This window comes from Myotis yumanensis, unplaced genomic scaffold, assembly GCF_028538775.1.
Source record: "Myotis yumanensis isolate MYYU_CA2020_CCGP unplaced genomic scaffold, mMyoYum1.0.hap1 SCAF_7, whole genome shotgun sequence".
NCBI classification, from domain to species: Eukaryota; Metazoa; Chordata; class Mammalia; order Chiroptera; family Vespertilionidae; genus Myotis; species Myotis yumanensis.
This window is the reverse complement of record NW_027223758.1, coordinates 1,885,788-1,904,552: the sequence shown is the minus strand read 5'-3', so window position 1 is coordinate 1,904,552 and position 18,765 is coordinate 1,885,788. Positions and strand designations below refer to the sequence as shown.

At 61.2% G+C, this 18,765-nt stretch overlaps 1 protein-coding gene across 5 annotated transcripts in view; it reads left to right on the top strand.

Annotated features, from left to right (window-relative positions):
- MYT1 (myelin transcription factor 1) overlaps positions 1–18,765 on the top strand; it is a 62,769-nt gene that overhangs the window by 36,362 nt on the left and 7,642 nt on the right. For 4 of the 5 annotated variants that reach the window (XM_070419534.1, XM_070419532.1, XM_070419530.1 and 1 more), the window contains exons 10-22: positions 125–233; positions 1,011–1,230; positions 2,621–2,745; positions 3,337–3,597; positions 6,100–6,254; positions 7,102–7,164; positions 7,271–7,339; positions 11,300–11,362; positions 11,591–11,674; positions 14,251–14,469; positions 15,386–15,477; positions 16,032–16,135; positions 18,504–18,647. In XM_070419534.1, the coding sequence (XP_070275635.1) occupies positions 125–233; positions 1,011–1,230; positions 2,621–2,745; positions 3,337–3,597; positions 6,100–6,254; positions 7,102–7,164; positions 7,271–7,339; positions 11,300–11,362; positions 11,591–11,674; positions 14,251–14,469; positions 15,386–15,477; positions 16,032–16,135; positions 18,504–18,647 (1,708 nt within the window). The remainder of the gene's footprint in view (positions 1–124; positions 234–1,010; positions 1,231–2,620; positions 2,746–3,336; positions 3,598–6,099; positions 6,255–7,101; positions 7,165–7,270; positions 7,340–11,299; positions 11,363–11,590; positions 11,675–14,250; positions 14,470–15,385; positions 15,478–16,031; positions 16,136–18,503; positions 18,648–18,765) is intronic. The other variant, XM_070419533.1, reaches the window with a different exon arrangement.

The following is an 18,765-nucleotide window of genomic DNA, read 5'->3' as shown; positions in this document are numbered from 1 at the left end:
GAGCAGAAGAAAAAGCCAACTCTGGAGGAGTGACAGCTTCCTAGGCCCCGCAGGCTCTTGCCGTGTCCCCGGCCCAGCAGGCGGCCCAGAGGGGAGGCTCAGCTGTCCCCTTGTCCTTCTCTAGTTTGTCTGGGTGTCCCATTGCTGCTGCAGAAAAGTTAGCCAAATCTCACGAGAAGCAACAGCCGCAGACAGGAGATCCTTCCAAGACTGACTCCAGCTCAGAGCGGATCCTCAGGCGAGTGCAAGCACCACAGCACTGGAGGGGCTGCCTGTGGGCAGCGCGTGCCTGTGGGTGTGGGTGTGGGCGTGTGCTGGTGCCTCAAGCAGCCGCGGGCCTCCCAGCATGAAGCTGGAGGGCAGTTTCAGGGCGCACAGGAGTCTCTGGCCTGCTGCAGGGGGGAGGGGGGTGCCCAGGCTCCTTCGTCCTGAGTGGTTGGCAGTCTCCTCCCGGTGGTCTTCCTGCCCGGCTCCTGTGTTCTCTGGGCTGGTCTTCAATGCTGCCTCTTGTGTATTTAAACATCCGAACTCTTCCAAGAGCTTCAGTAACAAAGAATGGCACCCTGCGGTGGCTTTCCCATGCCTGTCCCTTCAAGGGCCATCTCCGCCGTCCCTGCCCGTGAAGAGCTGCGTCGGGCCAGTCTTGAGGGTTCTCCTCGAGGGCTCTCGGACACCTGCTGCAGAGCTTCCTCCCTGGGCCCATACCATCTCCGCTGGGGGCTGCTCTGGGGCGGCCCGCGGCCAAGGGCTCCCGTGCACTGTTGCTGAGCTGTTTGAAACCTGCTCTCCTAAGGTCGCAGGCCCTGCCTCCTCTGGCTAATGCTGTCTGCAAGGGGTCAGGTCATTCTTCCTCACACTGACCAGGCCCCAGGCAGCTGTTAGTGGTGGGACATGGGGGAGGGTCTCCCAGGGGTCTGTCCACTGGCTCTGAGGGGCCCCTGTGCAGGTTGGGGGATGAGTAGCACTGGGCTCCTGGGTCCTGTCCTCATGGTTCTGCATCTGTCCTGCACCCCAGACCCATGTGCTTCGTGAAGCAGCTCGAGGTCCCTCCATATGGAAGCTACCGGCCCAGTGTGGCCCCTTCCACGCCCAGGGCCAACCTGGCGAAGGAGCTGGAGAAGTTCTCCAAGGTCACCTTTGACTACGCAAGTTTTGATGCTCAGGTTTTTGGCAAACGCATGCTTGCCCCAAAGATTCAGACCAGCGAAACCTCACCTAAAGCCTTTAAATGTAAGTTGGGGAGCATGGCTCCTGGGAGGTGTAGAGTGAGGAACAGTGGAGGGACCCTGGCCAGGAGGGTGTCTGCCCGGGGGCTGACGGGCCGGACCCAGGGCTTAGCTGTCCCAGGGTCCACCCTCCTTGTTCACCATCAGGCTCACTATTCGTGAAACAAAACCAGGCCCTTTGTGGGGTGTGTGTCCAAAGGCTTGAGAATGATGTTGCTGCTGTGGTCACCCTGCCAGGTCCCCCTCTCCTGGCCACCTACTTCCAGCCTGTTTATTCCCAGAGTGAGGCAGGGCGTGTGCGGGTGTGTGTGCATGTGAGTGTGTGTATGTGTGCGCACATGTGTGGGTGCATTGGTGCGCATGCATGTGTTTGTGTGTGTTCGGGGTGGGTCAGACATCTGCTGTGTTGAGCCTGGTACCTGACAGGAGCCATTTCCCTTCCTGCTGGGGGCAGCTCAGTGGATGCAAGGTGTTCTTTGTGACAGTAAGCAACAAAGTTTCTGGGTATTTGTACTAATAGACATGACCCTCCAGGAACACCCTTCCTGCCCTGTTGTCACTTATCACACTGCCTGCCAGCCCCTGAGCCCTGGAAGTGCGTGCGAAAGGGAAAGCGCCCCCACTGTCCCTGGTGGAACTGGCCTCTGCTGGCGGGAATCGGCTGAGCCAGCAGTGACGGGTTTCCTGCCCGTTGATCATAAAGACGCCGATCGAGACGACCGTGCTGGAGCATGGCGCCTCGCCCACTCGCGAGGACAGGGCAGCCGGCCTTCCCGCCGGCACCCTGACCCCAGCGCCCACGAGCCCCGCAAGTCGGAAGTTGTGATCACTCAGAAATCTCAGACCTGAGAGCACAATGACGAGGAAAGATACCATTTTATGCCTTATGTTTGTTTGAACATCAATGTGACTTTACTAAAGCAGGGGCTATTATGGGGCACCAAAAGCAGCCTTTTGAGATGATTGACACAATTGTCCTACTTGGGTGGTATTCCAACAGTCATCCTGTTTGCAGAATTCTTTAGTCTTTTGATAACCATTCACCAATGGGCAACTTGTTTTTGTTTAAAATATCAGGGATGCTGGAATGTCTTTGGAGGGTTTTACTCTTTCTGCACACATTTTGGTCAGGCCAGACACAGCCTCCTCAGTCCCAAATAGGAGGACGAGTGGGAGCTGGGTGTGGGCACATGTGAGCAGCCTGAACGGCCCTGCCCTCCACCCCTTCCCTGCAGCTCTGCCCTGTGCACCCCACCCTACCGTCCCGTGTGCCTCTGCGTGCCACCTGCTGTTCAAGCTGCACATCAGCGCGGTGTTGTTCGCTCTTTGCAGCCAAACCTTTCCCAAAGGCCTCCTCCCCCAGCACAGCTCCTGCTCTCCCTCCTCTCCTGCAGGCTTCGACTACGCTCATGACGCCGAGGCTGCGCACATGGCCGCCACTGCCATCCTGAACCTCTCCACACGCTGCTGGGAGAGGCCCGAGAACCTCAGCACGAAGCCACCGGGGGCGCCCAGCAAGGTGGGTGTATCCCCTCAGGGCCCCTCGGAGGCGGACATCGTGGGAGGAGTTTGCAGTCAGGGCCACAGGCCTGAGGGAGGCGTTCTCAGGACCACCCGTCCATCTGGGGAGGGTGCTGTTTTCTCCCTCTCCCTCCGCTGTGGCTCCTGATGAGCAGAGAGCTTGGATGGGTGCCTTCTGAGAGCTCTGTGTGCTGAGCCTGAAGAGGGACTACGTGGCTGTGCACATGTGTGTTCCAACGTGTCTCCTTGAGTCTGAGGGTCATGCACACACATGTTCCCTTGTGTCTCCTGAGACTGAGGGACACACACACACACACACACACACGTTCCCTCGTGTCTCCCTGAGACTGAGGGTCCTGCACATGTTCTCATCTGACCATGCTCATGCCCTCAGGGCCTGGTTTGTGGTCCATGGAGACCGAAGGAGGGAGGTCCCAAGTCCTCCATCTGGGCCTCAGAGGTGCTTCTTCCTGTCTGGCTATTTCCTTCTGAGGGAAGCAGGTCTGGCGCTCTGCAGCGCCGCATTCGGGACCTCGAGGCCCACGCGGAGGGCGTGGGGTCAGGACGCAGATGCCCCTTTGCGTTGTAGGCAGTGGCCATCGAGGTGGATGAGCATGGGACCCTGGACCTGAGTATGCGCAGGCACCGCAGGCGGGAGGGCATGTTCCCTGGCAGTGGCGGCCCCGAGCCCGGGGTGAAGGCTCCCGAGGCCTCTCAGCGCCAGAGCAGCACCAGTGCCCCCGGAAGCTCCATGACGCCCCAGTCCAGCCAGGCCTCCCACCAGGATGAATGGGACCGGCCTCTGGACTACACCAAGCCCAGCCGCCAGCGAGAGGAGGAGCCCGAGGAGGTGGGTGTGTGGCCTGAGGGGTCCTGTCCCTTTGCACTAGGTTCTGCACCCTCAGGCAGCGAGGACTCAGCCGCCTCTGGGGGGTTTCTGCCAGTGGCGTGCAGTGTCTGTGTCCCTCTGAGAGCGCAGTCTCCTTGCCTCTAAGACATGGTGGGGCCTCGGAGAGTCCAGGGAAGAGGGGGCTTCTTTCAGTCCCCGCAAGGGATGACTTTGGAATGGCTCTGAGCTCCTTAGTTTTGGGGGCTTCCCGCCAACCTGCTTCCCAAATAGGCACACCTGAACCCCAGCAGCATCCCTGGGCCCTCCAGGCCACCTGGCTCCGTGGACAGAGGCAGGAGAGAACTCTTGGCCTCAGAGCCTCCGTGCTGGGCAGTGGCCTGGTCCCAAGACAAGCACCGCCTGGTAAAGAGCAAAAAGCTGGGCGCCTGTGCTGGGCTGTGGTCTGGGCGCCGCAGGCAGTCCCTGCCCAGTCGCTCCACCCAGCTGAGATGCTGACTGATTGAGGGCTTTTCCCCGAAGAGCTGTGCGTCTTGAACAGCAAAGCCCAGCTCTGCGGGCCGGCACCGCCCTGGTAGCTCTGCAGTGTGGGCAGGTCCCCTCACCCCCTTCTCTCCGCTAGCCCCCCTCCTCCCTGGAGGGCAGGGCAGGTCCCTGTGGAGGAGGAGGTGGCAGGGAGACCTCCCATCTGAGCACCTGTCACCTCCGTGATTCTGTCTTGCTGGTGAGCCAGGCTCCCTCTACATGTGTCATATGAGGCCCCAGACTGAGGTCACATGGCTGTAACTTGGTGTTTGGCGCCGAGGAGGGGTGCCTCTGAGACTGAGCCCCAGTGGAGGGAGGCTGGCCAAGACCCGCCCACTGCGAGCTGTGCTCCCGCTTTCTCCCTGTTTGGCAGAGTCCCGTCTGTAGTCAGGACCCTCCTGTGTGGGGGCTGCAGTGCAGGTGGGGGCCTCTGCGTCTGTGTTATCCTTGTTCCTGTCTTGCCCCCAGGATTCATCTGCACCCCCTCTCCCAGCGACTTGTCTCCAGTGGCCCCCTTTGTCTCCTTCACTGGCCCTTTCCTCAGCCCTCCTCTAGCTGATCCCCACCCCTGAGCGGCCCCCTTCTCTCCGAGCATCCTTGTCCCTCCCAGGACTGACCGTCATCTATGGCAGCGGTTCTCAACCTGTGGGTCGCAACCCCTTTGGGACTCGAACGACCCTTTCACAGGGGTCGCCTAAGACCATCGGAAATATGTGTTTCCCGATGGTCTTAGGAACCGAGACACCGCTCCTCTATCCGTCTCCAGGCGGGTCCGCCCACATGCAGATACGCCCACATACGAGTACCCGACGTATTACAGGGTCGCAGCACTAAGGAGGTTGAGAATCACTGATCTATGGGGTGGCCCAGAGGCCCCGCCCCGAGGTTCCCACCACTGAAGCCTGTTCCCATGCTCTGCCTTGCAGCCGGCAGCCCCTCCAGGCAGAAGCCTCAGCTCAGCCCTGCCCCTTCCTCTCCCCAGCTGTCTCTCCCGGTCATGGGAGCCCTGTCCATGGGGCCACCCCTGGCAACACCTCCTGAGCCAGGCATTCTCCGTCCCTGCACCACGATCCTGGCTCCCAGCTCAGACACTCCTTCCAGCGTAGCCGCACTGTCCCACACCCATGGCCTCCGGATGCTCCCTGCTCAGTACTTCTGGGAGCCCTGTCCATGCTGAAGAGCAGTTTTTTAAAAAATTAAATTTGTTGGGATGACATTGGCCAATAGCTTGCAACTCAATCAAGCGAATGAGTCAATAACGGCGACAAGACCTCGAGCAGTCCTTCTCGGGGCTGGTGCTCTAGGGCATGTCCTCCTTTGACCCCAGAAGGCCTGTGAGGGGCTCCCCTGAGCTCCATTTCCAAAGGGGCACCTCAGCCCCAAGAGGCTGAACACTTGCAGGGACACAGAGCGAGAGCCAGTGCTGGGGGTGCGCCATGAGGCTCCGCGACGCCTGTGTGGGCCGGCCTTAGGAAGTGCCGGCGGTGGTGCAACGTCTTGGGGGGTAGGAGTGGGGGGGCAGGAGAGGGGGGAGCCGAGAGCCAGCTGGCCGTGGGTCATGGTGATCATTCTGTTGTGCTCTGCGTGTGGTTACTCCTGTGCCACCCCATCGTCACAGCCTTTCCACCAGGACGATTTGGCTCCCCTGTGCCAGGCGCACCCCCCGAAGGGCTACTCTCCGTGGCGAGGACCGTGTTCAGGAGGCGGCTCAGCGGCCGCTGGACCAGGCCACCCCATGCAGGGATGCGGAGGGTGTCAGGGTCTCCTGTTCCCGGGCAGCTCTGGCTGAGGTCGAGGGACACCAGCCCCCTGGGGTGCTGTCTTCTGTGTCTGTTGGGGGTACTCTTCTCCCTTATCTAGAGGACAGGAGACTCCAGGACACGCCTCTGTGGCCACTGCTCTGAAGGGTCCTCTCCCTCAGCCCTGGGCGGGCGCCCGGCCCGCCAGTGGTTAAAACCTCTCCCTGCTGGTTTTTTGCAGTCAGAGCCAGCAGCCCATTCTTTTGCTTCTTCTGAAGCAGATGACCAGGAAGTGTCCGAAGAGAATCTTGAGGAGCGGAAGTACCCCGGGGATGTCACCCTGACCAACTTTAAGCTGAAGTTTCTCTCCAAGGACATAAAGAAGGAGCTGCTCACGTAAGTCTCACCAGTGTGGACAGGAGTACACCAGGGCCGGGCCGGGCCGGGCTGGGGGGTTGGGCGGCTCTGTCCGGGGCCTTCCGCTGCCCTCTGTCCATAGGGGGCTCGACCAGGCACCGGGGACAGTGCCCGTCATCACCGCACTGCGCTGGGCTCTCACGTGGTCCTAGAACACAACTGAGAATGAGAAAGAGCCCCTGTTCTACGCACACAGCAGGCCGAGGGCTGAGGGAAGCGGCCTCCTGAGCACAGCCATCTGCCCGGCCATGGCCAGGCCTGACCGCTGCCCTCAGCTCCGGAAGCCGACTGGCCCTTTGAGCTGGTCCTCAGGAAACCAGGTGTCACCGGAGAGCAGGGAAGCTGCTGGGAGCTATTCATAGACAAACGCAACCCACACCTTCCGGTCGGCCCGTGAGAGCCAGCTCTCTCAGAGGAGGGGCGAGGCCCTGCGCCTGCACCAGGCGTCCAGCCCGCACCTGGGGCTCCTCTTCTTGTCCTGAACCTCCTGCTCCGTAGCTGCTCCCCAGGATGGCCAGCTGGGGCTCTGGCAGGGGCCTTGTCCTCAGAGAAGGCCATGCTCTTCGGAAAGGATCTCCCTGTGTGTTCATGGGCACCCACACGTGTGCTTGAGACACCCTAACTTCAAGCGGAGCTTTGATTCGGTTCCCTTTTCCCTTCTGAGTTAAGTTCTGTGGGAGCTGCCGTCCGAGACTGAGGCTGTGCTCTGAAGGCTGAGGAGGAGGTGTTGCCCCTGGGGTGACCCAGGAGGAGGTGCCACCGCCGTCCCTGTGCAGGCCTCGCAGGCGGGCCCCACTCTCTTCTGACGCTCTTTTTCTTTGTCCAGCTGTCCCACCCCGGGCTGTGACGGCAGTGGCCACATCACTGGGAACTATGCCTCCCACCGCAGGTTCGTCCCCCGCTCGGGCCTGCCTGGCCGGGGTGCTGCGTGGGGGGTCTTCCTCCTCTCCTGCTCTGCTCCCCTCTTTGGCTTACCCCCCTCTCTTCTCTTTCAGCCTCTCTGGTTGCCCTCTTGCTGACAAGAGCCTCAGAAACCTCATGGCTGCCCATTCTGCTGACCTCAAGTATGTCTGCCTTCCTGGCCGCCCATCTCTTGGGTGGCTCCCTAGCTTTGCTGTCCCCTTCCATGAGGCTCCAGCCCAAATCGTAGGCTGCAGTCCCGGGCTGGCCAGCCTGCAGGAAGGGGCAGAGAGGCAAGGCTGTGGAGGAGCCGATTCCCATGGCTGGGGTCGCTGTGCTTGTGTCTCCTGCTCTGAGGCTGCTGTCTGTCTGTCCGCACCAGCTGGGCTGCTGTAGGCTCCTGTGCTGCTCTTGGCCCTGCCGGCCTCTCTGAGGGCCCCTGGTGGCCTGGCCCGTTCTCTCCCTGTGCTGAGGGCCTTGACGAGGGCCTGCTCCCCTGCACTTGGGGTGGACCAGCCCAGAACTGGCCTCACTGCCGCCAGGCTGGCCGTGACTCAGCGCTGCAGGCTGTGCTGCTCGTGCTATAGGAAGTGCTGTTGCTGGTGAAAGAGAAAGCGCCTTGCCCCCCTTCTCTGCAGCCCTCCAGCTGCGGGCCTTGGCCCTGGTGCCCCAGATGTGCCTCTCCTCCTCGCTCCTCCCTCTGTCTGCCGAGCCCCTCCTCTTTCTGCTTCGGCTCCTCCCTGCCCCTAATGCACTGCCCGACGGCCTGCTTGATGCTCCCAGAGGTTCCCGGTCTCAGTGTCCTCTTGGGGTGCAGCCGGACTGTCCTTGCCTTTGTGTTCATGCCTTCTGTTGAGCTGTGACAGGCTGGTCCTGGCTGAGCCAAGATGGGGAATAAGGTGTCCCTCTGGCCCCTCGGGCCACCCTCTGCGGCTGCTCCTCCCTCCAGGCCTCTGTGTTGGGAGGCCCTGGGCCCAGACAAGTTTCCCTGGCCACTCCGCTTGGGGCCAGACGGAGCAGAGCCTGGCACTGAGCTGAGGAGCTGCTGTGCCAAGGCTTCCAGGCCCTGAGCTGGTTTAGAAACGGGCAGAAAGCCCCAGGTCCCCGAGTGCGCTGCTCTCGCAACGGGGAGCGCCTCCTTGTGCCTTGTTGCAAGGGGCTCTGTCCCCAGATGGCACTGGGCCGGTTTGCCGCCAGGGGTCTTCCTGGGAGTGACAGCTTAGCTCATCCCGACTCATGCCTGGGGTCCAGCCCCAGAAACCCAGCGGACCACTCAGCCTTTCTCCTGTTTTCTTTTCCCATTCGACGGCCTTTCTTACCTGTGACTGGTTTTCATGGATTTCCAGTCTGAGGGCCTGAGTGATTGAGCCATGGCCACGTGTGCTTAGGGCTGCGGGAGGGAAAACACCAGAAATGTGGCTCGAGAGTGTTGCTCCTTCTCAGACTAACAGCCTGTGAAGAGCTTTAACCCGGCCCTGGCTGGTTGCTCAGTGGTTAGAGCATCGGCCTGCAGACTGAAGGGTCCCAGGTTATATTCCTGGTCAAGGGCAAGTGTTTCGGTTGCAAGTTTCCCAGCCCTGGTAGAGGCGGGAGGCAACCAATTGATGTGTCTCTGTCTCCCTCTCCCCATCCTCCCTCCCTTCCACTCTCCAGAAATCAATGGAAAAAATACCCTCCAGTGAGGATTGAAAAGATAACTTTAACCCAGAACATACTTAGAAGTAGCACCAGAAAGTCTTCCTTGTGTGAAATGAGCTCCCCCTCAGCCTCGGGTGGGCTGGGCAAGCCTCTTCCCAGTGCCTCCCAGGGAGCCCTGCTTGTCTGGCTGAGGGGTGGGCCAGGCCCCAGCACTTTCCCGGTGCCGGAGGCTCCCTGTCTCCTCCCTCCCCCGGTCAGTGGGTGGCTGGCGTGGCTGCTCCCGACCAGCCCTGTGGCAGGGATGGGGACAGACACCTATGCCAACCCCTTGCAAGGAGACCTTTCGGTGGCCTCCCTAGCGACACCTGGGTGCAGTGAGTCTCGTACGATGTTTTCTGTATTTTAATTAAATCCATTTGCTCTTCCCGTTCATGTGCCCTCGTGTGGTCAGGGGTGGGACTTGGCTGCTCAGCACCCTCTGTGTGGGGAGTTGGGGTGCAAAGGTGTGATGGGGACTCTGCACAGGGTAGGGACAGGGATGGGACTCAGAGGGGAGACCCTGTGCACCGCCACGCCCCTCAGACACAGGCACTTCCTCCTGCTCAGACAGCCCACTCACAAGCCAGTGGTGGACGGTCCCTGCAGCTGGCCGTGTGGGTCCTCAGGGCCCCGAGAGGGGCTGGTGCTGCAGGCTGCTCCAGCCACATGGACAGCACCCTCTCTTGGACTCGACTCTGGGAAAAGCTATTGAATTGGGTCGCAGCAAGGAGTGTAGGACAGTCTCACCTGCCTGGGGCAGGTGTGCCTCAGTGGGACCCCTGGGGTTGCTGGTCCCACCTCTGCTGGGCCTGGCAGGCACCACCCCGTGTGTGTGTTCCCGCCCTAGACTCAGGCCCCACTGGGGTTGTACCTTGCAGGGCCCTTCCCCACCATCCAGAGCTCATCAAGGCCTGGGACACCGACCACCCGCGAGCCTGTGAGTCTCACTCGGTGTGGAGGCTGAGGAGAAGCAGAGGCCGGAGCAGTGCCTCCTCCCTCCACTCTGCACTTGCCTCTGGGGAGCACTTGCAGGCCCCTCATTTGAGGAAGAGGCAGCAGGATGTCACAGGGCTGTGGCCTCAGTACTAAGAGTCATGTGAGGGGCTCCCCCATGGGCCCAAAGGACCCGAGCGGCTGGCGCCTGGGCCTCAGGCAGTGCAGAGACATGGGGGCAGCGAGGAGTGCTGTGCTGCGGGCTCGGGGAGGGTGGTGGCTGCCTGGATAGCTGAGGGTGGCTCCTATGAAGATGCAAAAGCCTCCTTGTCCCAGACACGGTGGGTTGAAATGTGACCACATATGACTGGGACACAGACCATCGTAACCTCAATGGGGTGTGAGTTACCCCACAGCCTGGTCAGGGGGTGATTTGACTGGTTGGTCAACTGCCACGCCAGGGAGGCATTTGCTGTGTGGCCTGATGTGGCAGTGATGAGGAGGGGCCCCAGGAAGTCCCGAGGGCAGGAGAGGCCAGAGGAGGCTGGGCACTGAGCTCCATGCCGTGTGCCCACCTCGAGGATTCCTATGGGGACAGGCAGGGTTCTGGGAGGTGCCCCTGTAGCTGTGGGGCATCTGCTGGCTGCACCAGCTTCCTGTCCTGCCCCCAGTGCCAGACACTGTGTGTGCCGGTGGGGGACACTGAGGAAGGGGTCGGGCAGGCGAAGACCTGTGTTCTGCTCCGGCGTGCTCGTCCCCAGGCCCCTTGGGCCACGTGGGCGCCATGGCTCTGTGTGGGAGGGTGAAGGTGTGAGTAACGGCTCCCCCATGCCGCACCACAGGCCTGCCGGTCCCCATAGCCCCCGGCCAGGGTGCACCCTCACGGGGACACCTGCAGAGTCAGGCCAGCAGCTGAGGCAGCGACAGCAGCAGGAATACTCGCGTTGCTCAGACCTCATTTAGGGAACATCACTTAAGGAAGCCCACGCTCGTGCACTAAAGTGGAATTTCTCCGGCCTCTGTGCTCCGGCCGCCCAGTGTTTTGTGTGGGCGGAGCTGGGCTGTGTGTGTCGCGCTCCCCTTTTCCCTGGGGCCAGCCCGCCCCATGCTGGGTGAGCACGCTGGGTCCTGGGGACGGTGTGGGTGGCGCTCACACGGCACAGCCTCCTTCAGGGAAGCCCTCTCCTTCCCAGTGACACCACGGAGACCAGGTGCTAGGTGCTAGGCTTGCCTCCCTGACCGTCCGTGTAGAGTGAAGGCCGGTGTGTGTTCTGGAACCTTGTATTGCAGCCCCAAACCCTGCACCAGGCCAGGCTCGGAGCTCAGCATCCCTGCTGTGGGGGTGTGCTCTCCTCTTGGCCTTTCTGGGACTCCGTGGGGGTCTCACTGGCAAAGGAGTGAAGGCCGGAGGCCAGGTGGAAGGCTGGCCAGGGTGGGCACCACCTACTGCGAGGCCCCCTGGGGCGGCGTCTTCACTGGCTCTGTCCCAGCTCCCTTGTCCCTTTGCTTTGCAGGTGCCCCACGCCTGGCTGCGATGGCTCTGGCCACATCACGGGGAACTACGCTTCGCACCGCAGGTGAGCCTGCGCACCCAGGGGTGCCGGGGGGTGGGGCCTCTTTCTCAGGTGAAGGTGTAAAGGTCCAAGTAAGACGTCAGTGTTGCTGGCAGCCAGGCTGAGCTGCCTTTGCACCAGAGCTGGGCTCTTGGGGGTGCACCCTGTCGGGGGTCTTCCAGGGCTGCAGACCCCGGGGTGAGGTGCTGCTGCTCTGGGACCATGGTTGTATTTTTCCTCTTTTGAAACCAGCTTGTCAGGCTGCCCTCGTGCCAAGAAGAGTGGCACCAAGGTGACGCCGACCAAGGACGACAAAGAAGACCCCGAGCTGATGAAGTAAGTCAGGGCCTTGCCTGGCAGAACTGGGGCTTTCCTGTAGCGTCTTGATCCCTTTCCATTAACATGGCCTGTCAGTGACAGCACCTGCTCTTACAGATGTTCTCGCCCCAGGTATGTGGACGCCTATGAAGGTGTGAGCCCTGTGCATTGTATCAGGGCACGCAGGCCCCAGCCATGGGCTGAGAGGCACAGGGCCCTGCTACCCAGGTACCAGAGGCCAACTGGGCACAGGGCTGAGGTGTGGAGCAGCCCCTGGGGCACTCGTGGGCACTGGTCTCGGTCTGTTTGTGGGAAAGGGCAGATGCAGGGGTTGAGGAGGAGGTTGTGGTAAGAAAGATGGCAGATCTTGCAGTCGGTCGTGAGTGTGGGACTCACAGACCTGCGTGCTCACACACCTTTGCGGGAGCCGGGTGAGATCCTTGGAGGTTCACCCTGGACTGGGGCCTCGACACGGCTGTGGGAGGAGGGGCGGCAGTGAGCGCACTGTGCTGTCCTTGCAGACAATTCAAACCAGCACCAGGACGTGCAGGCTCCCTGGGAACCGGGCTCCTCTTCCCAATGTGCTGTGAACTTTGTTTAAAAAAAAACAAAACAAACAAACAAGATTTCTGCAGCCAACTGAGAAGGTGACTTTCAGAAACAGCTCAGCCTCTACAGGAGGGGGGGGGTTCCTAGGGGCTCCCAGGCAAGGCTGCCCTGCTGCGGGACGGGGTTTTGTGACATGCCCTTGCTGAGCCTCTGGACAGGCTGGTGAGGAGAGGGCTCCCGTTATGGCCCCTGTGTCTGCTCTGCTTGAGATTAAGTCCCGTCAGCACTTTGTGGTGAATCCCTGTGGCCACAGCTGAGTAACTGGCCATCCAAGTCTGTGGAGGCTCCTGGGGTCGGGAGCTGGATGCCCTCGGTCCTCGCTACAGTGGCATCTGGGATCCCGGTGGCTCATCACTCCTGCTCCCAGCACAGGCTGCCCGGGGAGTGCAGAAGCCACGCGAGTCGGCACTCCACACACGTGTTAACAATGTCACCTGACAGTTCTGAAGATCTGGGCGTTGGACGGATGGGAAGAAAGTGCTCACTGTGCACTCGGCTCCAGGGACAGCACCGTCCCTGCAGGCAGGCTGCACAGAGAGCGAAGGAGATCCAGGCCCACCGCTCACTCGGCCTTTTGATCTTGTCATGTCAGGGCTTCATGGGCACCTGGCCCAGGCCTCCTGCCAGATGCCCTCAGCTGGGAGGTGTCCAGGTTTGGGGGATGGGTATAAAACGGAACCTCCCCACCCCCCTGTGAGCCCCTGGCAGTGTGTCTGCTCTGAACTATGGGCTGAGGTGACCTTGGATGGGGTCAGTGGACACCCCACAGGCCCGAGGTCCATGTGGGTGGGATGACTAAGGAAATGGGAGCTGGCAGAAGGGGACAAATAAGACCGGAAAGTGTCTGCGGTGGCTGCTCCGACCGAGGCCGGGGTGTTGGGGCTAGGAGCCCAGATGGCCTTGTCACTGGGCAGTGCACCCCCCCGCTCCCCCAGATGCTGCAGGAGCCCTGGGACGGCCCAGCCCTGCCACGGGCTTCCTGTCCTGGCTTCTCTGAGCCCAGGAACCTCTCTGTAACCTGGGTGGTATGTCCCCTCCTGGGCCCTGTGCTCGGGCGGGTCTGCAGCACAAAGGCAGTGGTGACCAGCATCACGTTAAAGGAGTCTTACTTGCTGGAGGGAGAAGACGAGGAACTTGCAGATAGAGGAGCTTGTCCTCCGTCCCCTGTTGGCCCAAAAGCCCGGACCTGTCGGTGCTCAGAAGGAACAGCTGTGACCTGCCGGGCCACATCCCTCTCCATGAGACCACCCAGAGCTCTCGGCCTCGACCTGCTGTGTGTGACCGCCTGGTCCTGACAGCAGGGTGCGGGGCAGTCACTCTGAGCCCCCCTGACGTCATCTCACCTGTCTCTGGGGCGTTGTGATTTCTGTAGGGATCCCTTTCTCTCCTTGAGCAACCTGAATAAAGGGAAGGCCAGCCTCAGGCTGGGTCACTCTGGCGTGTCTGAGCCTGTTTCCCATGTGAGCTGTGGCCTCCATCCATCCTTCCAGACACACATTTCAGATGTGGCAAAGCTGGGACACCCACAGGCATCATGCCATGACCAGCCTCATTATGGGTGCTGGGGGGTGGCAGGGCCCCTGCTGTCCCCAAGCTGCCCGGGCTCAGGGTACCCTTCTGACCTCTGTGACTCCTAGGCCACCCAGGCCTGTACTTGGTGCAGGCTCCCAGCCAGTGGTCTCTGGGTGGTCCCAGCGGGCACTTCACCTCTGGCATGGTGCAAGGGGGCATTGGCAGCAGGTCTACTAGTAGGGTGGACCCAGAGACCCCTGCGAGCCACCTCGGGGCCAGGGCATCATGCTAAAGTCTGCTGGGGACCCTCTGGCCACACAGGGGGCAGAGACCAAGGCTGGAGAGGGGACATGATCCCTGCTGCTGTCACCTCACTCACTCCCTGGGGCTGCGGCCATGGCAGGGCCCGTGTGGGAGGGTCTCTGGGCTCTGCCTCTGGCACCCCTTGCTCACCTCTGAAATGTTGGTGCCAGGTGTCCAGTTCCAGGCTGTGTGGGGCTTGGCCACGTCAGCGGCAAGTACGCCTCCCACCGAAGCGCATCGGGCTGCCCGCTGGCCGCCCGCAGGCAGAAGGAGGGCTCCCTCAATGGCCCCTCATTCTGGAAGTCGCCGAGGAACGAGGGGCCCACCTGCCCCACTCCGGGCTGCGACGGCTCTGGCCACGCCAACGGGGGCTTCCTCACCCACCGGAGGTAACTGTTCCCTCTGTGCACTGTGGGAGCCTTCTGGGGGCCCGGCAGGGTTCAGGGGTGACAGGCACTTTCTCAGGAGGAAGACCAAGGTCAGGCTTGGCAGCTCCTGGGGAGGCGAGAGGAAGCCTGTGGCCCAGGTGATGTGCCTGTGGCCTGTCACCTGAGGCGGCTGTCACTGCCTCCCTCCATGTGTCTGGGTCCCTCTCGAGTCCTGGCTGCCAGCGTCTGAGGAGCAGCGTTGGCTGCCACGCTCTGTGCCTGCCTTCTCGCTGGGGCCTCTTTGAAGTTTGGGGCCGGCCTTGCCTGTCTGTCAAAGAGGCCTGGTGACAAGACCCCTCCTCGCCCTGTGGGTGGTCCTGGGGCTCCTCCCCCCCCCCCCCCCCCCAGCCCCACCTCCACCCCCAGCCTGCTTCCTCTGTGCCAGGCAATGCCTGAGGGGCAAAGAGCCACCACTGGGTCCTGTCTCCTTCTTGTATTTGCCCTTGTCTATCCACCATGAGATCAATGAACTCACTCACTCCACAAGTCTCTCCCAGAGTCCACGGAGCACCAGGCTCTGGAGAGACAGCAGAGATGAGCTTGACAGCTGGCCCTCCTGAAGGCGACGTGGGCAGAGCGGGTGGGAAGATGGGCTGCAAACGAACACGTGAAAGCCCCCGCTGGGGAGGAGTAGCTGGGAGGGTGCAGAGGGAGGGAGCAGCTTCCCAGGACATCGGGGACACAGTCTTCAGGGCAGTGACCGGGGTCCTAGACGAGGAGGGAGGGAGCTGGGGGACTGTCCCTGGGTGAGGGGGCAAAAGGTCATGAGCTAGAAAGTTCCATCCAGGACCCTCCCAGGCCACCAGCAGCGAGGACTTGGCTCTCACTGGGATGTGTGACCTTGGGCTGGTTTTTGATGTGTGACTTTTGCTTCCAGCTTGTCCGGCTGTCCCAGAGCAACCTTTGCTGGAAAGAAGGGAAAACTCTCAGGGGATGATGTTCTCGGCACGAAGTTTAAGACGAGTGATGGTAAGGGCGCCCCTCGCTCGGCAGCATCTGCGTGGACCTGGCACCCGGGGTGAGCGAGCCTTACTGTAGGGAGGGGTTAGGGGTGCAGAACCCATCATGGTGGAGACAGATCCCTTGACCTGAGCCAATGGGTCTCCCGACCTTGGCTTTTACCTAGGGTGGCCCATGTCTGGGCCCCCAGCATTGCAGCTCTGACCTGGGCATCGGTGAGTCCTGGTATCAGAGAAGCCTGCTGGCCGACCTGGAGGCTGTGCCCTGAAGGCTTGAGGAGCAGAGAACTCAGTCCCAGTGGAGAAGGAAGTTGAGGAAACTCAGTATCATCTGAAAACACTTCCATGTTGTTCTTGGCAATTAATGCCTGTGACCCAGGGCCAGGAGGCAAACCACAGACACAGCCAGTGGCTGCAGACCAGCCTTCCCTCAGAAAGCAGGCCAGGTGCCTCTGCTCGGAAAGGGGCCCCAGTTCCATCCAGAGAGCAGACCTCTGCCACACCCCACCTTGCTGGCCTGGATGTGAGGCTGAGAGCCACGACCAGGCTTTCTCTCTGGGGCAGTGCTGGAGAACGATGAGGAGATCAAGCAGCTGAACCAGGAGATTCGAGACCTGAACGAGTCCAACTCAGAGATGGAGGCCGCCATGGTGCAGCTGCAGTCTCAGGTGGGTGGCTCCGCCCACCTGCCCGTTGGCTCCCAATTCAACAAAGTCCTTTTGTCCTTGGTCCTTGGCTTCCTCTCTGAGTGGGGAAGAGCCGAGCCCCACATCAAGGTCACTGCTGGGCTGGGCAGATGAGCACGGTGCTCATGGCCGCCTCTGGCCCACTCTGCTGTCGGTGCTGGTCCTCTGGCGCTGGCGGTTGGTGGCCCCGGCAGAGTCAGTGTCGGGAGGAGCACACCACAGTGTGGGTTTGAAGAGCAGGGCAGAGCTGGTCCCATGCTGCGTGGCCACACAGGCTGGGCACACCTTCCTGTCCTCGTGGGGCTGCTACAGTGCAGTCAGCTCCACGGGTCGCCAGAGGAGCCTGTTTCTGAGAAAGCAGCGAGTGTGTGTGTGACCCAGCAGCACTGCCACCGAACGGTGGCATTGCCGAGGACTCTGCGTGTGTGTGCCACATCCCTCGGGCTTCCCCCAAATGAATGCTTGCGACCAGGAAAAAGCAGTAAAGATCTCATCTTGAAAAGGAGATCACGGCTGCACTTGGGCGCTGAGTGGGGCTGGAGCAGAGCTGGGCACACAGAGGTGGGGCCACACAGAGTAATGTCCCTGTGGCTGATGCGACAAAGGGACAAGGAGGGGACCAGGCCCTGCAGGACTTGAGGGCAGTGAGGACGGCACAGAAGATAGGGCTCCTGTCCTGAGGCTGCCATGTGACACATTAACCACTCCTTCCTCCCGGCAAAGGGCTTTGCCGACTGCTTGTCACTCAGAGGCCATGTAAACACAGTGGCAGCCCCGAGGGCAGGGAGGGTCGTCACTCTGCCAGCGGCATCTTCCCCAGGTTCCTGGGCAGTGGAAGCAGAGAGGGCATCAGGCCGTCTCTGGGCTCCAAGACACATCTTTGTGACGTGTCTGTCCCTCCCTGGCCCTTGCCTTCTCAAAGACCATGGGCCCTCTGGCGTCAGTAACCAGCAGGTAGGGCCTCTAATTTCTCTTCATTTGCCAACGCCCATCTTTTTTTGTTGTTGTTAATCCTCACCTGAGGATATTTTCCCATTGAGCTTGCCCAGGCTCCTTTCTCTCTTTTTAGGGGGTGGTGGGGGAGGAGAGAAACATTGATGTGAGAGAGACACATTGATTGGTTGCTTCCCACGCGTCCCAACCAGGCCAGGGATCTAGCCTGCAACTGAGTTGCGTGCCCTTGACTGGATCAAACCTGGGACCCTTCAGTCCGAGGACTGACGCTCTATCCACTGAGCCAAATGGCCCAGGTGCCACGCCCACCTTTAGAAGCGTATTCAGCAGTCCTTTAGGGAGGACTCCCTTCCCCTCCAGGGAGTTGCTGGGCGGAGGCTGAGGCCCAGAGGCAGATGCCCAGACGCAGGATGCTCCCAGCCATTGGCCACAGAGCCACCTGGCTGGAGGAAAACATCCACCTCCCCACCCCTCCCACCCCCCCGCCCCCGCAGTGCGTCACTGACGCTGAACTTTCTGAGCCCAGGCTCCTGCAAAATGCAGTCAGGCAGGCCCACCTTCCTGTGCTGGCCATGCGCCTCTGCACGGCTGTGCGGGTGGCCTGAGCCACCCAGAGCACACAGCACTGCCCATGACCACCAGCCCAGGCATCGCTGTCTTCTGGCATTCCACTGTAGAGCCCGGAGCCCCCCTGGGAGTCCCCTCTGGTGTCCTGCTGGAAACCCCAGGGCCCTGTCAGGGTGCCTGGAGGAGCCATCAGCCACTCCCCTGGGCGATGGGCTGCTGGGGACAGTGGCTGCCCGCCCTCCCCAACCTCCCGCCTCCTCAGCTGCTTTAGATACATTGCTGGTCTTTGTGGGGTGGAAACCCAAAGGCAGCAGACACCCCGCTGGGTGCAGAACTCCCATCACAAAGGAGGACTGTGGCCGAAACCGGTTTGGCTCAGTGGATAGAGCGTCGGCCTGCGGACTGAAAGGTCCCAGGTTCGATTCCGGTCAAGGGCATGTACCTGGGTTGCGGGCACATCCCCAGTAGGAGGTGTGCAGGAGGCAGCTGATTGATGTTTCTCTCTCATCGATGTTTCTAACTCTCTATCCCTCTCCCTTCCTCTCTGTAAAAAATCAATAAAATATATTTAAAAACAAACAAACAAAAAAAAAACAACAAAGGAGGACTGTGAAGCTGCCCAGGTTCGCGCTTGCCTGGGCTCCTTTCTTTCACCCCAAGGAAGACACACACCAAGCCATGGCCCACATTGCCCCTGGCTAGTCACCGTGTGCCCTGCAACCAGGGACCAGGGCGCTGCCAGCCCCTCCCTATGGCAGGGACCCTCCCCCTGAGACAGGAGATGGTCCCAGGAGGACTCGAGGGACGGCTCCCGTCTCTGTCACCGCAGATCTCCTCCATGGAGAAGAGCTTGCGGACCATCGAACAGGAGAACAAGCTCATCGAGGAGCAGAACGAAGCCCTGTTTCTGGAGCTGTCGGGCCTGAGCCAGGCCCTCATCCAAAGTCTTGCCAACATCCGCCTTCCACACATGGTGAGCAGCAGGCGGGCCTGAGGGCGCACGGGTGGGCTGCTGCCACATGGTTCCTGGCCTCCTCAGTCGCTGGAGATCCACAGCCAGCCCTCCTGGGTGACGGAGTGGAGGGGCAGTC